The 19035-nt window shown below is 49.6% G+C and overlaps 4 protein-coding genes across 4 annotated transcripts; 2 read left to right on the top strand and 2 right to left on the bottom strand.

Annotated features, from left to right (window-relative positions):
* Nucleotides 1-73: 73 nt before the first annotated feature.
* N7479_004280 (cytochrome P450) lies at nucleotides 74-1393 on the bottom strand (the record flags this gene model as incomplete). The annotated part of the gene is made up of 3 exons (XM_057251977.1): nucleotides 74-726; nucleotides 791-1156; nucleotides 1219-1393. The coding sequence occupies 3 exons, from the start codon at nucleotides 1391-1393 to the stop codon at nucleotides 74-76; spliced, it is 1194 nt and encodes a 397-aa protein (XP_057111302.1).
* A 2319-nt stretch (nucleotides 1394-3712) lies between these two features.
* Nucleotides 3713-10144, bottom strand: N7479_004281 (Fatty acid synthase subunit beta; the record flags this gene model as incomplete). The annotated part of the gene is made up of 4 exons (XM_057251978.1): nucleotides 3713-3766; nucleotides 3825-4211; nucleotides 4288-4892; nucleotides 4948-10144. 4 exons carry the CDS (start codon nucleotides 10142-10144, stop codon nucleotides 3713-3715), a joined length of 6243 nt encoding a protein of 2080 aa, XP_057111303.1.
* Nucleotides 10145-11162: 1018 nt separating this feature from the next.
* N7479_004282 (Branched-chain amino acid aminotransferase) lies at nucleotides 11163-12529 on the top strand (the record flags this gene model as incomplete). Its single annotated transcript, XM_057251979.1, has 6 exons — nucleotides 11163-11199; nucleotides 11266-11298; nucleotides 11363-11476; nucleotides 11537-11563; nucleotides 11624-12243; nucleotides 12299-12529. The coding sequence occupies 6 exons, from the start codon at nucleotides 11163-11165 to the stop codon at nucleotides 12527-12529; spliced, it is 1062 nt and encodes a 353-aa protein (XP_057111304.1).
* Nucleotides 12530-13367: 838 nt separating this feature from the next.
* Nucleotides 13368-18393, top strand: N7479_004283 (Fatty acid synthase subunit alpha; the record flags this gene model as incomplete). Its single annotated transcript, XM_057251980.1, has 3 exons — nucleotides 13368-13429; nucleotides 13493-13989; nucleotides 14054-18393. The coding sequence occupies 3 exons, from the start codon at nucleotides 13368-13370 to the stop codon at nucleotides 18391-18393; spliced, it is 4899 nt and encodes a 1632-aa protein (XP_057111305.1).
* Nucleotides 18394-19035: the final 642 nt, after the last annotated feature.

Raw genomic sequence — 19035 nt, forward strand, 5'->3', positions numbered from 1 at the left:
ATTTTCTGCTCCTTCATCCCTCATTCTACACCTTACCCCAAATCTGTATAATTTCTCCTCCCTTTATCAACCCCTAGATCCGCGGTTTGAATTCCACAAACGGTCCATGTTTAGCACAAGTCAAATGATCCCATAGCTGGAATTCATTCACCCGATGCCGTCCAAAAGGAGCATCCTCCTTGCCTTCACCAATGTGACCGAGCTCCCCCGGTGCTAGATGCAGATCAAAGGCCCAAAGCACATGCGACAAAACAAGATGGAGTTCAACATATGCTAGGCCTTTTCCAATGCAGCTACGGGGGCCGATTGAGAAGGGGTTGAAGGCAGATCGGGCTAGCTCGACGTCGCTCTGGACAAGGTGAGCTTCATTCGCGATCCATCGCTCGGGGCGGAAAGAGAAAGGCTGCGGATAGTAGGCAGGGTTATGATGGATGCTGTAGATGCAGGTTCCCACGTCTACCCCAGGTGGAAGGTATTGACCGTCAACATCTGCACCTGTGTCCGTCACCTCTCGCCACAGCGAACTAGCCGCAGATGGGGACAAGCGCATACTTTCTTCAATACAGGCACGCAGGAAGACACACTGGTGCATCTGTGTGCCCATGCCGATCAAATCTGGGGACTCAAATACGCTGCGGACTTCACAAGTGGCTCTTTCTAGTGCACTGGGATGGTGGGACAGATAAAACAAACAAGCCGCCAAAGCAGTCGAAGTTGTATCAGTGCCTGTTTTGAAATCATCCAGTTAGTAACCCAAAATTTTTGCACGGCTTATTCATTTTATTCTTACCGGCAACGATCAGAGTGGCACTCTCGCCTGCCAGCTCTTTCATGCGAAGAGGGAGACCTGTTTCTGGGTCAATCGCTTTGCTCAAGATTGAAAATGCTCCTTTTCCTGTCTTAGTCGATGCTTGAATTCCCTGGCGTAACATTTCTTCCACAAAATGGATGAATTTGTCACGAGCCTGGATAGCGTCTGGAAACAGGTACTTGTCGAGTCGTAAGAAAGCCAGCTCAGGAGCCTGAGCCAATGCACCAACGCGCACATTGGATCTCTCGATGACGTCCGGAACAAAGCGGTATTTTGGATCACGCTGAGTGGACCATGGCACTCCAAAGATAACGTTGCTCATTACATCGAAAGTGAAGTAATCGCCTGTAAGATTCCGGTTAGTCATTGAACCAAAATAAGAGCAAAGCCAGGACCAGGAGACATACTGAGATGGGCAGTATCCTTTGGGGGTGACCAAGATCCAACAGGAACTGGTTTGCCATCAGTACCCTTTCGCAAAGCGTTGCACAGGTGCTGAACCTGCTCAAGAATGACCCCCTCGTAAGACTTGAGTGTATTATCCGAGAAGGCCTGGCTGATGACCCTTCTCTTTTTTGCCATGCTTTTTCTTATCAATGACTGTCAACGTGTTGGGAGCCCGATGGACCATCGCAGCGTATCTCTGTGACTTTTGAAAGTTCTTGCCATGGCTGTAGATATCTACACAACACACATTCATTAGCAAGCCACTCTCGCGTCAATTCAAAGGGCAAAGGCATACCATGGAGTCCTTTGTTCGTGTTGGCCAACAGGCTATTAGGCCCATATCGCACAAAATCACCATATTTCTCATGACACCTCCACATATCCACGTGGAGGTCACCTCTCCAAGAATGATATCCAGCGTAAAGATTGCTGATCTTTCCCAGCCATGGCCCAGGATACTTCGCGAGAGGATGAAAGAAAATTCGATAGGTGAGCAGCACCACCACCTATACTACATATTAGCAATATCCCAGCCGAGACCGCACAGGTATGAATTGAGGGTGTCGTACATGAACTATCAATCCCACCAACCCTAAACCTAACGCCCGGATGGCGAGCGGAAATGCCCATTGAGGAAGTATCATTGTGAGGACAGGTAGTGAAGCACTATTGAGGGAGTAATCCCGTTGCTCATCAATGACTTATTGAAAAAATAAACAGGAAAGATGGATGCATCCGGGCTTCGACTTAGTTCACGCACACAGCATGCGGGGCAATTTGAGGTGCATTCAACCACGTTCTTTTTTTCTCCACATGCAACAGTCTGACCATCAGCTGGCAAGGATGTCTGATGTCTGGGTATACCTACATGGGGAAGAAAGCATGGATATCTCTCGGTATCATATGTCACAGGTGTATTGTCGATTTTGAAGCAGTGTATATCTATGTACATATGGTATGGAAATACCACAATACGCAAAATCGCGCTATATACTTGCGTAATATACCACTGTAAAGTATTTAAATTAAAAATACGTACATAATTTGTGATTCCGTATTTCAAAAATAATTGTATTTATATCTGTACAGACATACTACTAGTATGTATGTATGTACTCGTGTACGTACATAGTAGTACTAAGGCCGTATCCGAGCTTGCAAGGCAGGTAATACTGGGCGGCTGTCAATGTGAGACCAACATGCATACTTGGAATCCAATTTAAGTGCGCACGGATATATAAAGTCAGCGCTAAGCACCCGCACACCCTGCTCGCGCCCAATAGTGCTTGGCCGCGCCGCTTCCGTGCCAAATAGATTATAAAAATGAATGCTCTTCTTGTACCTGCGTACGATTAGCTGCATATTGTCGGAGAATTATTCATCTCAACCCGTGTCCAGCCTGGATTCTATCCACTTTCTAGAATTGGTCACGCCATGTATATTGAATATGCCGCATCTAATCAAATTAACACTTGTCGCCACGCGGTAGAAAATTAGCATCATCCCGGCTGAGGTTACCTTGAACGAGGTTATGAAACAAGACAGTGCTCTCAGCTAAAGAAGCCGATGAAAACGGCCATCTTGATTGGGAAGTAGACCATTTCTAGAAAGACTGGGCCATCTAGCACAGTTGGTGGCGGCTTACTATGACTAGAAGCTGGAGGCCTCGCGGCACTATTTTCGTTCTGAAGGAGTTCCTAGTTGCGAGCTAGAAGTGAAAATTCTTCAATCCTCATGACAGTTGCGCAAATTTCTCGTTATTTCGCTCATCTCCACCTCTGGCTAACCTGTCTGATCCCACGTTGCTGATGTCTCGGCGACAGTCCGTCCAGAATACGATATCAATGTAAGACCTAAGTAGAAACCGTCAAGAAGGATTGCGGCTGACTAGAACTCGCCACCTGTCTGATCCTGATTTTGGTAGCTATACGGCGTAGTGCCCTGAGGCTGGGGTCGATGCTGGCCCATGAGAAGATAGCTGACAGACGAGTAGATTATTTACCACATTCAGTAGAGTGAGGCCTAGTCAGAGGTGGATGGTTGAAGTATAATCTCAGCCTCGATATCAAATAGATACCAAGGGTTTAATTCAGTGAATATGCATTGCTAAACAACCATTGCCACATGCCATCTTACATATATATGTTGATGTAGTTATATATTTCGACCCATTATTTGACATTGGAGTTCGAAAACATAGGAATATATTTTTTGAAAGATTGTGGTCATGAACGTATTGTAGCAGGGGAATATATCGCAGGATATGTCACGGAGATTTGTATGGGACTATGAGAAGAATGAAAGTAATATAGGAATAATCGCTACCTGTTGGTCAGGGAAAAATCCCTGAATTACATAGATAGTCATTGGTCAGTACTCATTAGACATTGATTCAATTCTTTATATATATATGGGTGCAGTTTACAAGAGGAACAGGACAGCATAACCTCATCCTTACCAAGGAAACAAATCTCGTTCCTCATATTCTCCATTCTCCATAGATTCCCACTAGAAGCCAACGTTGTTAGTAATAGCGTCGTCTGCATCACAGATAAAAAAAACTTACATTGCAGAGGAGATGCTCCAAGACAGGACTCTCAGTCAGCGCCAGCACACTTTCCACGTACGTCTTGGAAAGTTCGAACGGCTTTGCAGTGAGATTGGGAATGTATTTGCCAACCAGTTGTTCCGGCTGGATTGAAGACTCAGCTAGATTGCGACTCAAGAACTGTCGGAAGGACTGGACGCCAGGTCGGAGAAGACTGCTGTGGAAAGGCACGTTGACCTTAAGAGGGATAGTAGCTCGACCACGTTTAAGAACCACTGGCCCGGTGCAACCATCTATTGTTACTAGAGAGTCTTGGATGAAGCGCTGCATGTCGGGCTTGGACTGCGCTAAGGATCGGCAAGCCAGGGCGTTCATAAGTTCCGTTAGAGTTGCTAATCCTCGGAGCTATTGAATAGTTAGCAGATATAAAAAACAGACAGAACGAGAAAATGTGAAAGAAGAACAATGACGAAGCACTTACATCACCAGCACACACATACTGCAGGCTGAGGACATTGTAGTTCACAATCTCCAACAACCCCTTAGCTTTTTGCGCAATCTCTGTTACACACCAGCTCAAGTCATCCTCACTAAAGCTTTTGGAAACTCGAGTGGGGTTGACAGCACACATTGAGTACTGGGTGGCCCCATGCGAATCCTGTTGAACCGCATTCTGCATGCTGAGACCGCGGTAAAACACCAACCCAGCCACTTTTTGGACCGAGAAAATGCGCCCCATGGCCGTGAGGGCCACATACTCGCCGAGAGAATGCCCGGCAAAGAGACTCGCGTCCTCGACTACTCCTCGACTCCGCATGTCCTCAAATCGCGCGATTTCCATCAACGCGAGTGCTGGCTGTGTAAATTGAGTTTCATGGAGCAGACCATCAACTGATCGGAAGCTGTGGGAGCGGCTAGTCCGGTTGATGTCGGGGAAGACGGGCTTACAGTTAGTCGTACCATTTTCGTCCACCGCATCAAAAGTGAGTGAGATGTAGTTTTTACGAATGGCACGACCACGAGATCCGCCGAAATGCACCGTCAGCTCCTTTGGATTGTGCCGAATAATGTTTGTGATGGAAAAGCCTGGTATTTGTCAGTCATCGAACGAAAAATAATCATGTGCGGGCTCGGCTCTTACCATAGGTGTTTTCAAAGAACTCATCGGCTGCGTTCCAAATTTGCTGCGCTGCCGGACTGCTTTCATACAAGGCCATCCCCATACCCAGTTGCTGGCTACCTTGTCCTGTAAAGACATATGCTGTTGTTGGTTGAGCGATGCATGCCTTCCCGGAAAGGACTTTGACTCCAGTGAGAACATTGTGCACCTGGACAGCTACTAACATCTTGCCTCCAGACATTCCAACGTGGTTTATCTGGATTTTTAGTTGATCCCCGGTGCAGACCTTGTCGTCGAAGGTGCACGACCATGATCGAACACGGGTTTCATCGCTACGCGTCAAATAGAATGCGACCAGACCACGGACATATCCACTGGTAAACATACCGTGTGTCACTCGCGTGTCATGGCCCGCGTAGCGAGCAAAGAAACCGGACAAATGGATGGGGTTGCAGTCACCGGATTCACGGGCATATTCGCTGCCAGCATCAGGAACAGTGACAGTGAGATCTTGCACGAGAGACCGAGGGGCATCGAATATATGGTTGTCCTCGGTGCTCAAGGACCCATGTCTTTGCAAGTAGTCTGTCACGGGGTTTCGGGTAGAGGGGACAGCATCGGAGAAGAAGATCGACCCGAGAACCACCGACTCTGACCCTGAATTAGACCGCCAGACAATAAGTCCCTCAACTTTTAGCTTGGGAGTGGAGTCGGCATCCATAAACCAGGTACGGCTCGTGGTTTGGACCTCCACCGTGCGATGGAGATGGTCTAGTAGGTCGATATTCTCCTCTGCACGGAACCATGTTCTTGAACGAAGGAGAGCGACATCTTTTCTCATGGCTAGCGGTAGGCACCACTTCTCTTCCTTGGTTTCGAACGTTGATTGATAATCAGTGTAGGATCCAAGCATCATGAACTTGCTCTTCAAGCGTACTACGGGCATGCCTTGGCGGTAGATTGTTCCCTCCGCCTCCACGATCTTACCAGATCCTTGCTTGATGGTCACTGCTGTGAGGCGGCCCTCAGACGAAAGATGATCTCGTTCCTGCAATGGCGCGGCTCCGTCGCACAGTTGGAATTCGTTGCTTAGATGAAGTAGTCGGAGCATATCCCCTGAGACCATATCCGGGAATAAGCAACTCATGATGGGTTTCCAAGCTACTGCAATTGCCAGATCCAGCGGTGCCACCAGCAAACCCTGGGAGCGAGAGTTGTAATAGAGTGGGTTCCGGTTAGATACGCTCCTCGCAAATCGGCGAATCGCCTCTCGACCCAAAACAATATCTTCACCCCGAAACACAAAGTCGGGGGTGGATGGTAGATTGTGCTCCCCAATCCAGATTGAACGATAGAATTGTTTAATTCCCTGGTTGCGATCGGACATCACCTCGTGGATACTGGGAGCTCCGTCGCGCGGCTGGAATTGAAATCGAAAGACTAAGTCAACTGGTGCTCGACCAACTACCGTCTGATCCCATAAAGTGAGAGTGATCTGGCCCTCAGGGTTACAACAGAGTGAGGCGACTGCCAACACCTGCTCTCCACCTCTCCCATCTTTTTCGATCTCCTTGAGGATAACCTCGGTCTCATTTGAAGCTTGATTCACAATTTCCGCGACAAGACCTGGTTTAGCAGCAAAGAGTCGCAAGACATGATTGCTAGTGACGATTCTATCCTGAACAATATTTTTTTCAGTGAGGACAGCACGGCACCAGGGTGCAGTAGTGGTATCAGCCAGTAGCCCCAGCCAGACATCCGGTAATGGCAACTCTGCCGGGTTTTCGGAAACAGTATACTTGACTGTGTTTCCATCTTGATCTCGAGCCAGATGAACTCCCGTAATAGGCCAAGTTAATTGGTTGTTGTGCTCTCTTGTTGTTGAGGGGATCTGTGCTAGATCCCCTACATACTGATCGCGGAGAATCCACGCGACATATGCGTTGTGAATTCCATCCAAAATGCTTTGGACTGGCTCATTAACAATGTTTGTGTACTGAGCGGCCACTGGCCCATGCAAAATGCACACGCGGCCGACATCCTGTCCAACGACAGCCTCCAAGCGCTCTGACTGCCACAATGAGTCCTTCTTGAACCAGTATTCGAAATCTTCATCAAGGGCCGTGAGGAAGGGAACTGGCTTCTGCCCCCGACGGCGCGAAATTAAATGGATATATTCCACGTCCGCAGCTGTCAATACATCGACATGTGCCTGAGGATATTCGGAGAACAGTAGGTTGCGGAACTGCCCAGGCTGGTTGAGTTGGTCTGTGCGTTGAAGGAGGGGTTGCTGCTTCTTCCCTAGTCTCTCTTCTAACCTGTGAGTGTAATCCCACACCAATGTTCGCCACGAGGGATCAATCCAATCCTGGGATGTTTTCAGATACAACAAGTCGATCATGCGGTCCCAGACTTCAGCGTAGGTCATCTCGTGCAGATCGACTGTTGCGCCATCCACATCTCGCCCGAACCAGACTTTCTGGAAATCCTCATTGAGACGTTTGAGGAAATACGACTTTCGGTTGAGGAGAGCAGCCTTTTGTTCACCACGGGGTAGGGAGAAAACTAATTTGTCCAACTCAGCCCATAACATGACGCCGCGAGTGGCCAGCTTGTGAATCGGCTCGCCCATCTCAGATCGCACGCTGATAATTCCACCGGCTGGACGCTCGTACGTCTGCTCCCAATCTTCGTTGCCAACACCCGGAGTGTTGCAGATTGCCCGTTTTACATCGTCACTGGTGTGAGCTTCTTTAGCCGCCATTACACGGCTACCCAAGAGGATGCCATCCACCGGCATTGATGCACGCCCGAACTGGTGAGACCAAGATCCTGTTAAGTAGGGATAGGTTTGCTCGGCGTTACCGAAGCCACTGCCGACAACTAGAATCACATTTTGATGCGATCGGATTTGTGCGTATCGGTCTAGAAGCGGCTCATGGAAGTCTTCAGAGGAGTGATGTCCACCACCCCGACCACCTGTCCACTGTAAGATGATAGGATATGTGGGGTTTGCCCGGGCAATTTCCAAAACCCCATCGATGGCATCTTTGGAACCTGGTTTGAGAGCCAGATGGGTGAGTGACAAGTCAGTCAGGTAGCCCTGTACAATCTCCTGCGATGGAATACCCGCGCCAATGGTTAACCCCGTAATTGGAATACCGGACTGCCTTAGCTCGACGAGTAACGGAATTTGCCAGGCCATAGCTCGAGGATTGGCGTATATGACGTTGCACGTAATGCCACGGCCAGGGGCAATTGCAGCCGCAGTAGCCAGGATACCCTGGCGCATGCTGTTACGATCTGGGAATCCTCCACAGGCCAGCTCAACATGGTACCCAGCATTCATGGTTGCAGCTACAAATTCTGACGCGGTGGTGGTCGGCGTCATACCAGCAACCATCACTGGGGGAACGCCTAAAATCCGGCTGAACTTGGTGTCAACCAGGTGTCTGGACCCACAAGGGGACTGCACGAGGTGTGGTGCGAACTCAGTGTCCCAGGCGGGGTTACAGACAACCGGCCTTTTGTGGGTGTACAGCTCACTCTCAAACCCTAGTGTAGTGCTGTAGCTACTGGTAACTCCGCGAGCAGTGCTAAGGATCAATGTGCGCAGTCCTGTGCCCTCTCGCTGATGATTGACCAGGCTTCCCATTCCAACTTCGCCACCTGGACCGAAATCGAGGACATGCGTCACTCCGGCTAGGGTAGCGCTCACTACCTTTTCAAACTGTACACGTCTAGTACAGATCATTTTTACTAAGTGCGGAACAATATTTCCACACTCTTGTAGATTTTGGCTAGTTTCAGTGTGAAACACGGGGAACGCCAACTTCGAGCCGGAGAGGGAAACGTCAGCAAGGTCTTCCAGAAGGCGAGTCTCCGCATCCTGAAGATAGGGCGAGTGAAATGGTGCCGTGATTGCCAGAAACCGAGTGTGAATGGCAGCACTGCGTTGGCTGAAGGGTATACGTCCTGCAGAAGCCTTCAAGGAATCGACTTGATTCTGAGCGTGAACGATTTTCTGGTCCAGTGCCTGCAATGAAAGCGATAGTCCGGCGACGACAAGCTGCTGCGGCCCGTTTACCAAGGCTAGGTACACTGCCTCTTCAGCTGGTAGGTGGACGTTGAGTTCGTCCAAGTGTCGCTGGAGGTCAGTCTGAGAGAGACCCTTGACACTGAGCATGCAACTCGACGAAATGGACGCCGGACGAACATCTTGCAACTGCTGCTGGCATCGACAGCCGATCCAGAAGAGTAATTCAACCGCCTGCTGGGCTGCATTGCAGAGAGAAACCCAGGAATCGGCAGCAGCGACGAAGGCAGCTACCACAATGCCCTGGGAATGACCAATTGCGCCAGCGAACACATGCTGTAAATCTCCTGGGGAGAGACCTAGGTTGATGCATGCAATGGCATACTGGACGAATTGTGACAGACCGACAAGCGGGAGGCTTACGGGGGCACTGGTGAGGTAGGGGGCATTTGGGCGAGACTCCGGCATGCGGAGCCATTGGTCCACATCCAGTCCATGTGGGAATAGAGCTTCAAATTGATCATCACGCGCGAGATGTGAGAGAGACTCGGACACAGCGCTAATGATGGAAGCTACTTGGGGATGGTAGATGTCATAGGCTGTTAAAAGCTCGTCAAAGTACGACTCCACGCCTTGTCCATTGAAGAGGGCAAAGATCCGCGCATGGCCTTTCTCCACGTCGGACAGCAGGCTACTAGTCCCAACAGAGCCTGGAGACCTCGTCGTTTTGCATGCTTGGAAATATGCTCTTAGGATGGATTTATGTCGGCTCTTGTCGTGGCTCATGGTTGCCAGTACTGTGTGGATACTCTCATTCTGGAGGAGATCGACATGCACTGTGTTCAACACCTGGTGGAGAACCACCATGTCCAGATCTTCTTCTCCATCGTGGATGATATCATGCATGATATATTGCATAAACAGGCAGCACAGTTCCAGGGCAGACGAGAGCTCCAGTGTGGACGCCGTTGGAATGAACTGCTCTATAAGCTCCCGACCCCTGCGATCCATTCCTCGGGGAACCCTGATAGTGCAGTGGATTCTACCCACCTGGAGAACGATCTCGGCTTCTGAAGAGCAAAGCTCAATCTCTTCCCATGGGGTTGGCGGGGTTGATGCCTGCGAGACTGAGGCTGATGCAGGCCATGGGCACTGCATGGATTGAAGCTGTGATACATCCATTGGAGGTATAAACGGAGCTAAAAATTTTGCAATCGAAATGACCCAGAGCAGTGCTATTGATGGGAGATTGAGTGCCGTCCGGTGTGCAACTTGCTACGACAGCAGGTCAAAATGAAGATGGAATGAATATGTCTCACTGTGCATGGATCCCCAGCTCTCCCGGCCTTTTTTTTTGGTCCACCATGCACGCTGGCACATGGCTGGAAACACTAGAGCCATTTTTGCCCGACCCCATTCTTGTCTCTGGTCTGATGTCGCTCTTCCTGTTGTCCACTAGGCATACTGTATGTCGTGTATGCCATGTATATGCGTTTTTGTAAATGCGTTTTTGTAAATGCGTACGCCTGTAATCAAGGTATGTTTGGTAAGTAATGTATCTAGGTGTGGTAAATTTAATTTAAAATGAAATACAACAAAATACAGCCGTATATTTCCACAAACTTACATATGTACTAGTGGTACATGTGGAATTAATTATGCCTTCGTGTTTCATATGACGCATTATACTAAAACCGTTAGGGCTGACGAGCAGAGAGCGGGATAATGTTAAATGGGCTTTCAGTCTCCAAATGCAAATCCCGAAGAACCTAAGCTAGTGAGATTGATCCCAGTCATTCAGGTCTACCACTATCGACGAAATCTCTGCACACTCTATACAGGTGGACGCCATGTAACCGTAGTCCCGTAGTCATTTACTGAACAGGAATAGCTACCATGAATTCTTGAATCCTTGTCACGATTCCCGTGCCAATGCTGCTCGATGTAACGCGGCCAATGGCCTACATGGTATCATTGAGAGCGCCGTTGATGTGCGGCCTGCATATCCACCTCACTTCTGAACCCGATGTATCGCCGAGCAAGAATATACGCGCGGAGAAAGAATGTACAAACTTTCCAACCGATTCCAAAATAGGAATGAGGACTAAAAGCGAACAGATATACACAGAGTTCTTCTTCCTCCTTCCAACCTTCGTGGTCCTCTTCATTTCTATTCTCCTCTAGAAGTACATTATTTGCAATGGCTGCTTTCCCTCCTCCTCCTCTGGCTTCCATAGGTAAACTTTCCCCTGAGCTCATCCCAGTTTTACATGATCCATGTACTAATATCTCTTATATTGCAGAATGGGACAAACTGGGCGTTGCTCCTATGGAAGGTTTGTCACATACTCAAATTCCCCTCCCTCACTGGGCGCCTTACTGATGCTGGGCTTTACATAGTGAATGGTCATATTGAATCAGAGTACTCAATTACTACTGGAGAGTGGTCTACCCCCCATTTCGTGGAAGATCCCTTGTTGCGTGTTCATGGCCTAGCTCCTGGGCTTAACTATGGTGTGTCCTTGTCACAACACTATTATGACTGTTTGTTTTTGTGCTAATGCCCTATTGCAGGTCAACAGGCTTTTGAGGGCATGAAAGGTTCGATATTCTTCACTGTTTTCTACTTCCTTGGACTTGACTGATTTTTTCTCTCTCCAGCTTACCGTGACCCTCAAGGTCAGATCCAAATATTCAGACCCAAAGATCATGCAGCTCGTCTCGCCCTTTCTTGTTCTACTATTGCCATTCCTCCTGTCCCAGAAAGTGTCTTCCTGAACAGCATCAAGCTGGCAGTTGTCCGTAATGCCGAGTATGTCCCTCCCCATGATTCCGAGGCCGCGTTGTATATTCGACCTCTGGTGTTCGGGTCGGACGCTTTCTTCGCTGTCTCTGCGGGCACTGGGTACCGGTTCTGCGTGTATGTGCAACCCTACAAGGCATACCATGGAGTCCACCCCCTGCCTGCCCTAGTGTTGGAAGAATTGGACCGTGCTGCTCCTCGGGGCGTAGGCCACGTCAAGGTTGGTGGCAATTATGCTCCCGTACTGAAGTGGAGCGATCAAGCTCGTGCAGAGGGATTCCATATCACTCTGCACCTCGACAGTCGAACACAGTCGCAGATTGACGAGTTCAGTACCTCAGGGTTCTTGGGGCTGAAGAAGACTGGGGACTCATTCACATTGGTGGTGCCCAGTAGTCCGTCAATTCTGCGTAGTGTCACCAGCACTTCTTGTGTCGAATTGGCACAATCGTTTGGATGGGCGGTGGAAATGCGACCTGTATGATACATTTGATCTCTCTCTGTTGGCTCTTCTCGCTAATTATCTCCCATAGATCCCATATCTGGAACTGCCCCACTTCACAGAAATTCTGGCAGCGGGAACGGCAGCAATGGTCGTCCCAATCCGGTCGATCACCCGGCGGTCTACAGATGATGTTTTCACTTTTGCGACTGATGGTCCTGGTGAGGCTTGCGAGCGTCTGTCAAAAGCATTGTTGGCGGCGCAGAAGGGCATAGCTACTCATGATGCGGACTGGCTCTGGCCCGTGAGGGCAGATGAGTAAGATCATCTCGGCTACACCTCGGCTACGTAGGTACCTATTTCTCTCACTAGTCAGATCGCGTCTTATTTATTTATTATATTTTTATTGAATTGGCCAAATATTGAGACCCTGTAAATTAATCTACGAGCTGCATTAGTCTGTAGCTAAGACCGCATGACCAGCCATTGCCTCCTCCTATTGATCAATCTTGCTCGGCTAGAAATTGCAGAATCCACTCTATCAACCCATCCGTGCGTAAGCTAAGAACATTAAGCAGATTTTCCCCCTTGGCATCAAATTCTTGTCCCTTAATTACGATTTACTTAGTAATATTCTTGGCTATTAGTCAAAGGGGCAATGCCATAACTATATTAAATGTACATATGCTTTGCCGCTCTGCAAGAGCTGACCTCACCCCCTGTAGGCGGTTCGTTATGTACTATGTAATGTATAAAATACACCACAATACCAATACGGACCATGATACTTCAATATTCAATATTACATACTTGTGTAACTAATAGAGTATCGTAAGTATGTATGGATACATGCATGTGTAACTTACGTCCTTACATACAAACCAATTGATACGCCATACATAATTACATACTAGACAGGCAAGTGTGACCATATAGATCGAATACCTACACGCACAGATCACAGACTACATAGTATGTAAGATCTAGTCCTAACAATAGCTTAGCCAAATATCCGTGTGTAAGTCCGACAGATAGCCTACAAGTAGGAAAAGGACGAGGCTCTTCCGAGGACCTACGCTGACAGACTGACTCCCTTCACGGTCCACTGATCCAGGGCAGGCCAGCTGCAAAAGGAAACAAAAATCAAAACGACACCCACAATGGCGATAGACAGTGATACAGAGCGTAAGCTCGCACGAACGCTGCTGATGGAGTTGATGGTGTGAGTAAATATCATATCTCCAGAAGACAAGATCGTCAACTAAGCAGTGAACCGCCTCGTTAGGTACCAGTTCGCCTCCCCTGTGCGATGGATCGAAACCCAAGATGTGATTCTGTCTCGTACAGAAAGCGAGCGCATCATTGAGGTCGGTCCTAGTGCAACGCTGCTAGGCATGTTGCGCAAAACCATCGACACCATCTATCCAACGAAAGAATGCACTTTGCCAGCTCCACGCCAGCTGCTCCATTCCGAAAAAGACTTGGACGACATCTACTACACCGGAGAGCCAGATCAACTCAACCCAGTGGAGATAAAGACGCAGATGCAGGCAGAAACAGAGATATCACCACCAAACCTCGGGCCAGCCGTACCGACTCCCACAGTCACCGTGGAGCTAACAACGGCGGCCCAGCCTTCTCCAATGGTGCACGTCGAAGTTACTAGCATCGAGGATCAAAGTATCCAGGCACAGGATATTGTGTTCGCCATTGTTGCTAGGGCACTGAAGCGAGCGGCAGCTGAAATTGACGGGAGCAAGTCTATCAAGGCTCTGGCCGAAGGTATGTAGCTAAATATTCTAATGTAACGATCATGCTTGCTAATCAATCGAGTTCCATCTCCCAGGCAGATCAACATTGGAGAATGAAATCATCGGTGATCTACATAGCGAGTTCGGCTCGTTGCCGGATCGCGCTGAGGACTTAGCACTCGGTCAAGTCGGGCCAGAGATCCAGCCTAGCCATAAAGGCGCCCTGGGCAAAGTAACCACAGCCATGATCAACACTTTGTTCACATCCAAAATGCCCAGCAGCTTCACCGCTGCCACTGCTCGAGAGCAGCTGCGCACCCATTGGGGACTTCAGTCTGGTCGACAAGACGCCTGCTTGCTTTGCGCTGTCACCATGCAACCCACCAGTCGGATCACCACTGAATCGGACGCCCATGACTTTATTTCTCACGCCGTCGAGATATATGCGAAACGTGAAGGGCTCACGCTTCTCCCACCTGGCGCATCTGATGTTGGTGGCGCCGCCACTGGAGTCACCATGGATCCGGAAGCGGTCCGGGCCCTGACCGAATCACAAGATGCCTTGTCGAAGCGCTTGCTCGAGATCTACGCTGCTCATTTAGGTGTGGATATGGAGGCGGACCGACAGGCATTGGACAGCCTCCGAGACGAGCTAGCGACTGGACTCCAAGCTGACCTTGATCTCTGGCATGCAGAGCACGGCGCAGACTATGCCCAGGGTATTCGGCCACGGTTTGATATGAAAAAGATCCGGAGCTATGATTCAGCGTGGAATTGGGCACGGCAAAGTCTGCTGGAGCTGTTTGATCTTACATCAACCGTTGCAGACCCCAGCATACTAGATCCGGATTCGGTAGTGAAGCGCTGCTATCACATCGCCAACGCAGCGGACAAGACCATCTTGCCTGTATTGGATGAGATGATTTCCCAATTGCAAGATCGTACGGACTTGCGACCAATCTTTCTTACGCTGAGAGACAATTGTACGGATAGCTTGATGTCGGGACCGGTATTCAGAGGCGCTCCCCGACAATTAGCGCCAGTTACAACAATGGATAACCAAGGGAACCTGCAGTATCAGGAACAACCTCGGAAAGAGTCATCACGATTTGCTGATCTCGCCCTGCCAAGATCAGGACCGGCCAAAAACCCCCTAGTCACAACTGAACCGTACCTGCATCTAAAAAAGCGATCAGCATCTGGATGGGAATATTCCGCAGACCTGACCCGTCATCTTTATCAGGTCTTTCACGAAGTGGAAACACAAGGCGACTCCCTGAGTGCCCAAACGGTGTTGATCACAGGGGCTGGAATCGGCTCCATCGGAGCCGCCATGATTGTGCATTTCCTCCAAGGCGGAGCACGAGTGCTTGTTACGACCTCGTCCATGTCTCCGGAGGTAGCGCGAAAGTATCAAGCCTTGTACATGGAGCATGGATCGCGAGGCTCAGAGCTGGTAGTTGTACCCTTCAACCAAGGGAGTGCCCAGGACGTTGCTGCCTTAGTGGAATACGTGTATGATGAGAAAAACGGGCTCGGATGGGATTTAGACTACCTCATCCCCTTCGCAGCTATCAGTGAGGCTGGACGGACCCTAGACACGATCGACTCCAAATCTGAGCTGGCGCATCGCATTATGTTGACGAACCTGTTGCGATTGCTGGGGACCGTGAAGACATGCAAAGAGATCCACGGCCATCGATCGCATCCTACCCAGGTGGTGTTGCCACTCTCCCCCAATCACGGCACTTTTGGAGGAGATGGTCTTTATAGTGAATCAAAGCTGGCCCTAGAAACGCTCTTCAACCGCTGGCATTCAGAGAACTGGCAAGACTACCTCTCCATTTGCGGCGCCGTTATCGGTTGGACTCGTGGCACGGGACTGATGAATCAAAATGATCTCGTGGCCGAGGGAATCGAAAAAGCCGGTATGCGCACATTTTCTCAAGAAGAGATGGCTTATGCGCTGGTTTGCTTATGTGTCGGTGCAATGTACGAGCTGTGCCAGGAAGCTCCGGTCTATGCAGATCTGACTGGCGGTATGGCCCAAGTTCCAAACCTACCAGAATCTCTAGGCCATCTGCGACGCGAGCTCAAGGAGAACAGCGAAATTCAATCCGCGCTATTCCAGGAGCAGGCGATCGAGGCGGAGTGGTCGAATCCGGGAGAGCATGCAGCGGCTGTGTCCGAGCTAGAAGAGAGGGCCCACGTCCGACAGGACTTCCCTAAGGTCCTGCAGTACGATCGCGACATCGCACCTCTCAGTGCGGAGCTGCAGGGAATGGTGGACTTGCACCGAACGGTCGTGATCACGGGATTTGCCGAGCTAGGACCGCACGGCAATTCCCGTACGCGATGGGAAATGGAAGCCCATGGCCGGTTTTCTATAGAGGGCGCTATTGAAATGGCGTGGATGATGGGTTTCATCCGTCACTTCTCCGGTATCATTGAAGGCCGACCGTACTCCGGCTGGGTCGATACTAAAACCAAACAGCCAGTGGCCGACACGGCGATCAAGCCAGTGTACGAAGAGAGGATCCTAGCGCATTCCGGAATTCGTTTCATTGAACCTGAACTTTGTGATGGGTATGACCCTAACAAAAAGCAGTTCCTCCATGAGATCGTCCTGCAGACGGATCTCGCACCACTCTACGTGCCTGAATCACTCGCCGAGCAGATGCGTCGAGAGCATGGCCTCTTCGTGACAGTGCAAAAGTCGTCAACTCCGGACCTATACCGAGTGCAGCTACGTAAGGGAGCCCGACTATTCGTTCCCCGAGCTATGCAGTTTGACCGTACCGTGGCCGGCCTAGTCCCCACCGGCTGGGATCCCCGTATCTACGGGCTTTCCGAGCAAATCATCTCCGACGTCGACCGGCTAACGTTGTACACGCTAGTTTGTACGGTAGAAGCGTTGCTATCGTCTGGAATCACCGACCCGTATGAGCTCTACCAGTATATCCACGTATCAGAGGTCGGCAATTGTATCGGCTCCGGTATGGGAGGTAGTACCTCTCTAGGAAAGATGTTCACCGGCCGATATACCGGGCAGGAAATCCAGAGTGACATTCTCCAGGAGACGTTTGTCAATACTATCAGTGCCTGGGTTAATATGCTCCTGCTATCGGCCAGTGGTCCTATCAGAACCCCTGTTGGAGCCTGTGCAACCGCCGTGGAATCCTTAGAACTTGGCTATGACACCATCGTGACAGGAAAATCCAAGTTCTGCTTAGTTGGAGGATGCGATGACTTTACATCGGAGACATCATATGAGTTTGCCAACATGAAAGCGACCACAAATTCCCTTGAGGAGACGGCGCAAGGGAGAGCACCTAGTGAAATGTCGCGACCAACCACCACTACACGTAATGGCTTTATGGAATCCCAAGGCTGCGGTCTGCAGGTCTTGACTACTGCCGATTTGGCGTTGAAGATGGGGCTCCCGATTCGCGGCATTGTTGCTTTTGTGAGCACCTCCAGTGATAAGGCTGGCCGCTCTGTCCCAGCACCTGGGCAGGGCGTGCTTGTCAACGCGAGACGTACAACGCTGGCGTCAAACATTCCTTCTCCTTTGCTCAAGATGAGCAATCGCCGACGTCGCCTGGACTTCCGACGAAAGCAGATCTCCGAGGCCCGGGCAGTCGCGCTCGAGCAGCTAGATTTCGAAGTGGATGTCGTACTAGGACAAGACCCGGGACTTGATGTAGCCACGTATCGTCAGGAACGCCTTGAGCAGATTCTCGTGGACTTCCTTCAAGAAGAGCGAGATGCTCGGTATTCGCTAGGTAATGATTTCTGGCGCCATGACTCATCTATCGCGCCGTTGACCGGAGCCCTCGCAACCTGGGGTTTGACCATCGACGACCTGCGGGTAGCTTCCTTCCATGGCACGTCAACCATGATGAACGATAAGAATGAATCCAGCGTTCTCCAACAGCAGCTGACAGCACTAGGCCGACGCAAGGGTAATCTGCTTCTGGGTGTCTTCCAGAAATATTTGACCGGTCATTCCAAGGGGGCTGCGGGTGCGTGGATGGTCAATGGGGCGTTACAGATGCTGGATTCCGGCCTGGTGCCAGGCAATCGCAATGCCGATAATATTGACTCGGCTCTGCAGCAATTCGATCTAATTGCCTATCTTTCCCGGCCAATGCACGTGGCTGACCTCAAGGCTGTGTCGATCACCTCATTCGGTTTTGGGCAGAAAGGCGCGCAGGCAATTTGCGTGCATCCCCGGCATGTCTTTGCTACCTTGACACGAGATGAGTATGAGGCGTATTTAGTTCGTCGTATGGCACGTCAACGGAGTACCGACTCATATTTCTACGAGGGGATGAGCTCTAACTCTTTGTTCCGAGCCAAAACAGCGCCTCCATTCCCGGCTTCTCAGGAGAATGAAACATACCTTAATGCGTCTGCTCGCTTTTCGTCATGATTTGGTTTTGTTTTTCTGGCCCCATTACTTCTGTTTTTTCCCCCCATCTTCCCATATCTTCTGTCTGCTTGTCTCTTTTGTCTCGTCAACCTTGTTATATACTCACATGTTATCTCTCTCATAACGCAGTGTTTCAAAAAGCAATGGTTAGCCCGTTTTGAAAGTCGATATTCATCTGTAGTAGAGATTTGAGGTAATATTCATATATTTCACTCGATCAATCATAGGTTGTATGTACATGCAGTTTCATATATTGATTCATGGATGATGGAGGTTGGTTGAATGGAGAGTCTGTTGGTAGGCTGCCCAGTTTCCACTAAACCGAATTGGGATCTCAACGCCAACCTTTACCAAAAGGGGAATAGTCATGTGACTCTCTACAAACGCCACTCTAAAACGGGTAAGTCACCTGACTCTATTTCTCAATGTAGTTAGATCCTGTAGGGTGCTAACCCCTTCCTTGGCAATGTTAATGGGTCATCGTCGTTGAGCACCTGTCCATCAGACCTTATTTAATAAACAAGACTAGTCGAGTATGAATATTTGGGATCAATAATATCAACTTTGGAATGTGGTTGTTGTGTATATAGATTTTGGAAACTACATATCTAACCCTAATTTCTAGAGTCAATTATATGTTTC

This window comes from Penicillium vulpinum (assembly GCF_028829585.1).
Source record: "Penicillium vulpinum strain IBT 29486 chromosome Unknown utg000002l_segment0_segment0, whole genome shotgun sequence".
Lineage (NCBI taxonomy): Eukaryota > Fungi > Ascomycota > Eurotiomycetes > Eurotiales > Aspergillaceae > Penicillium > Penicillium vulpinum.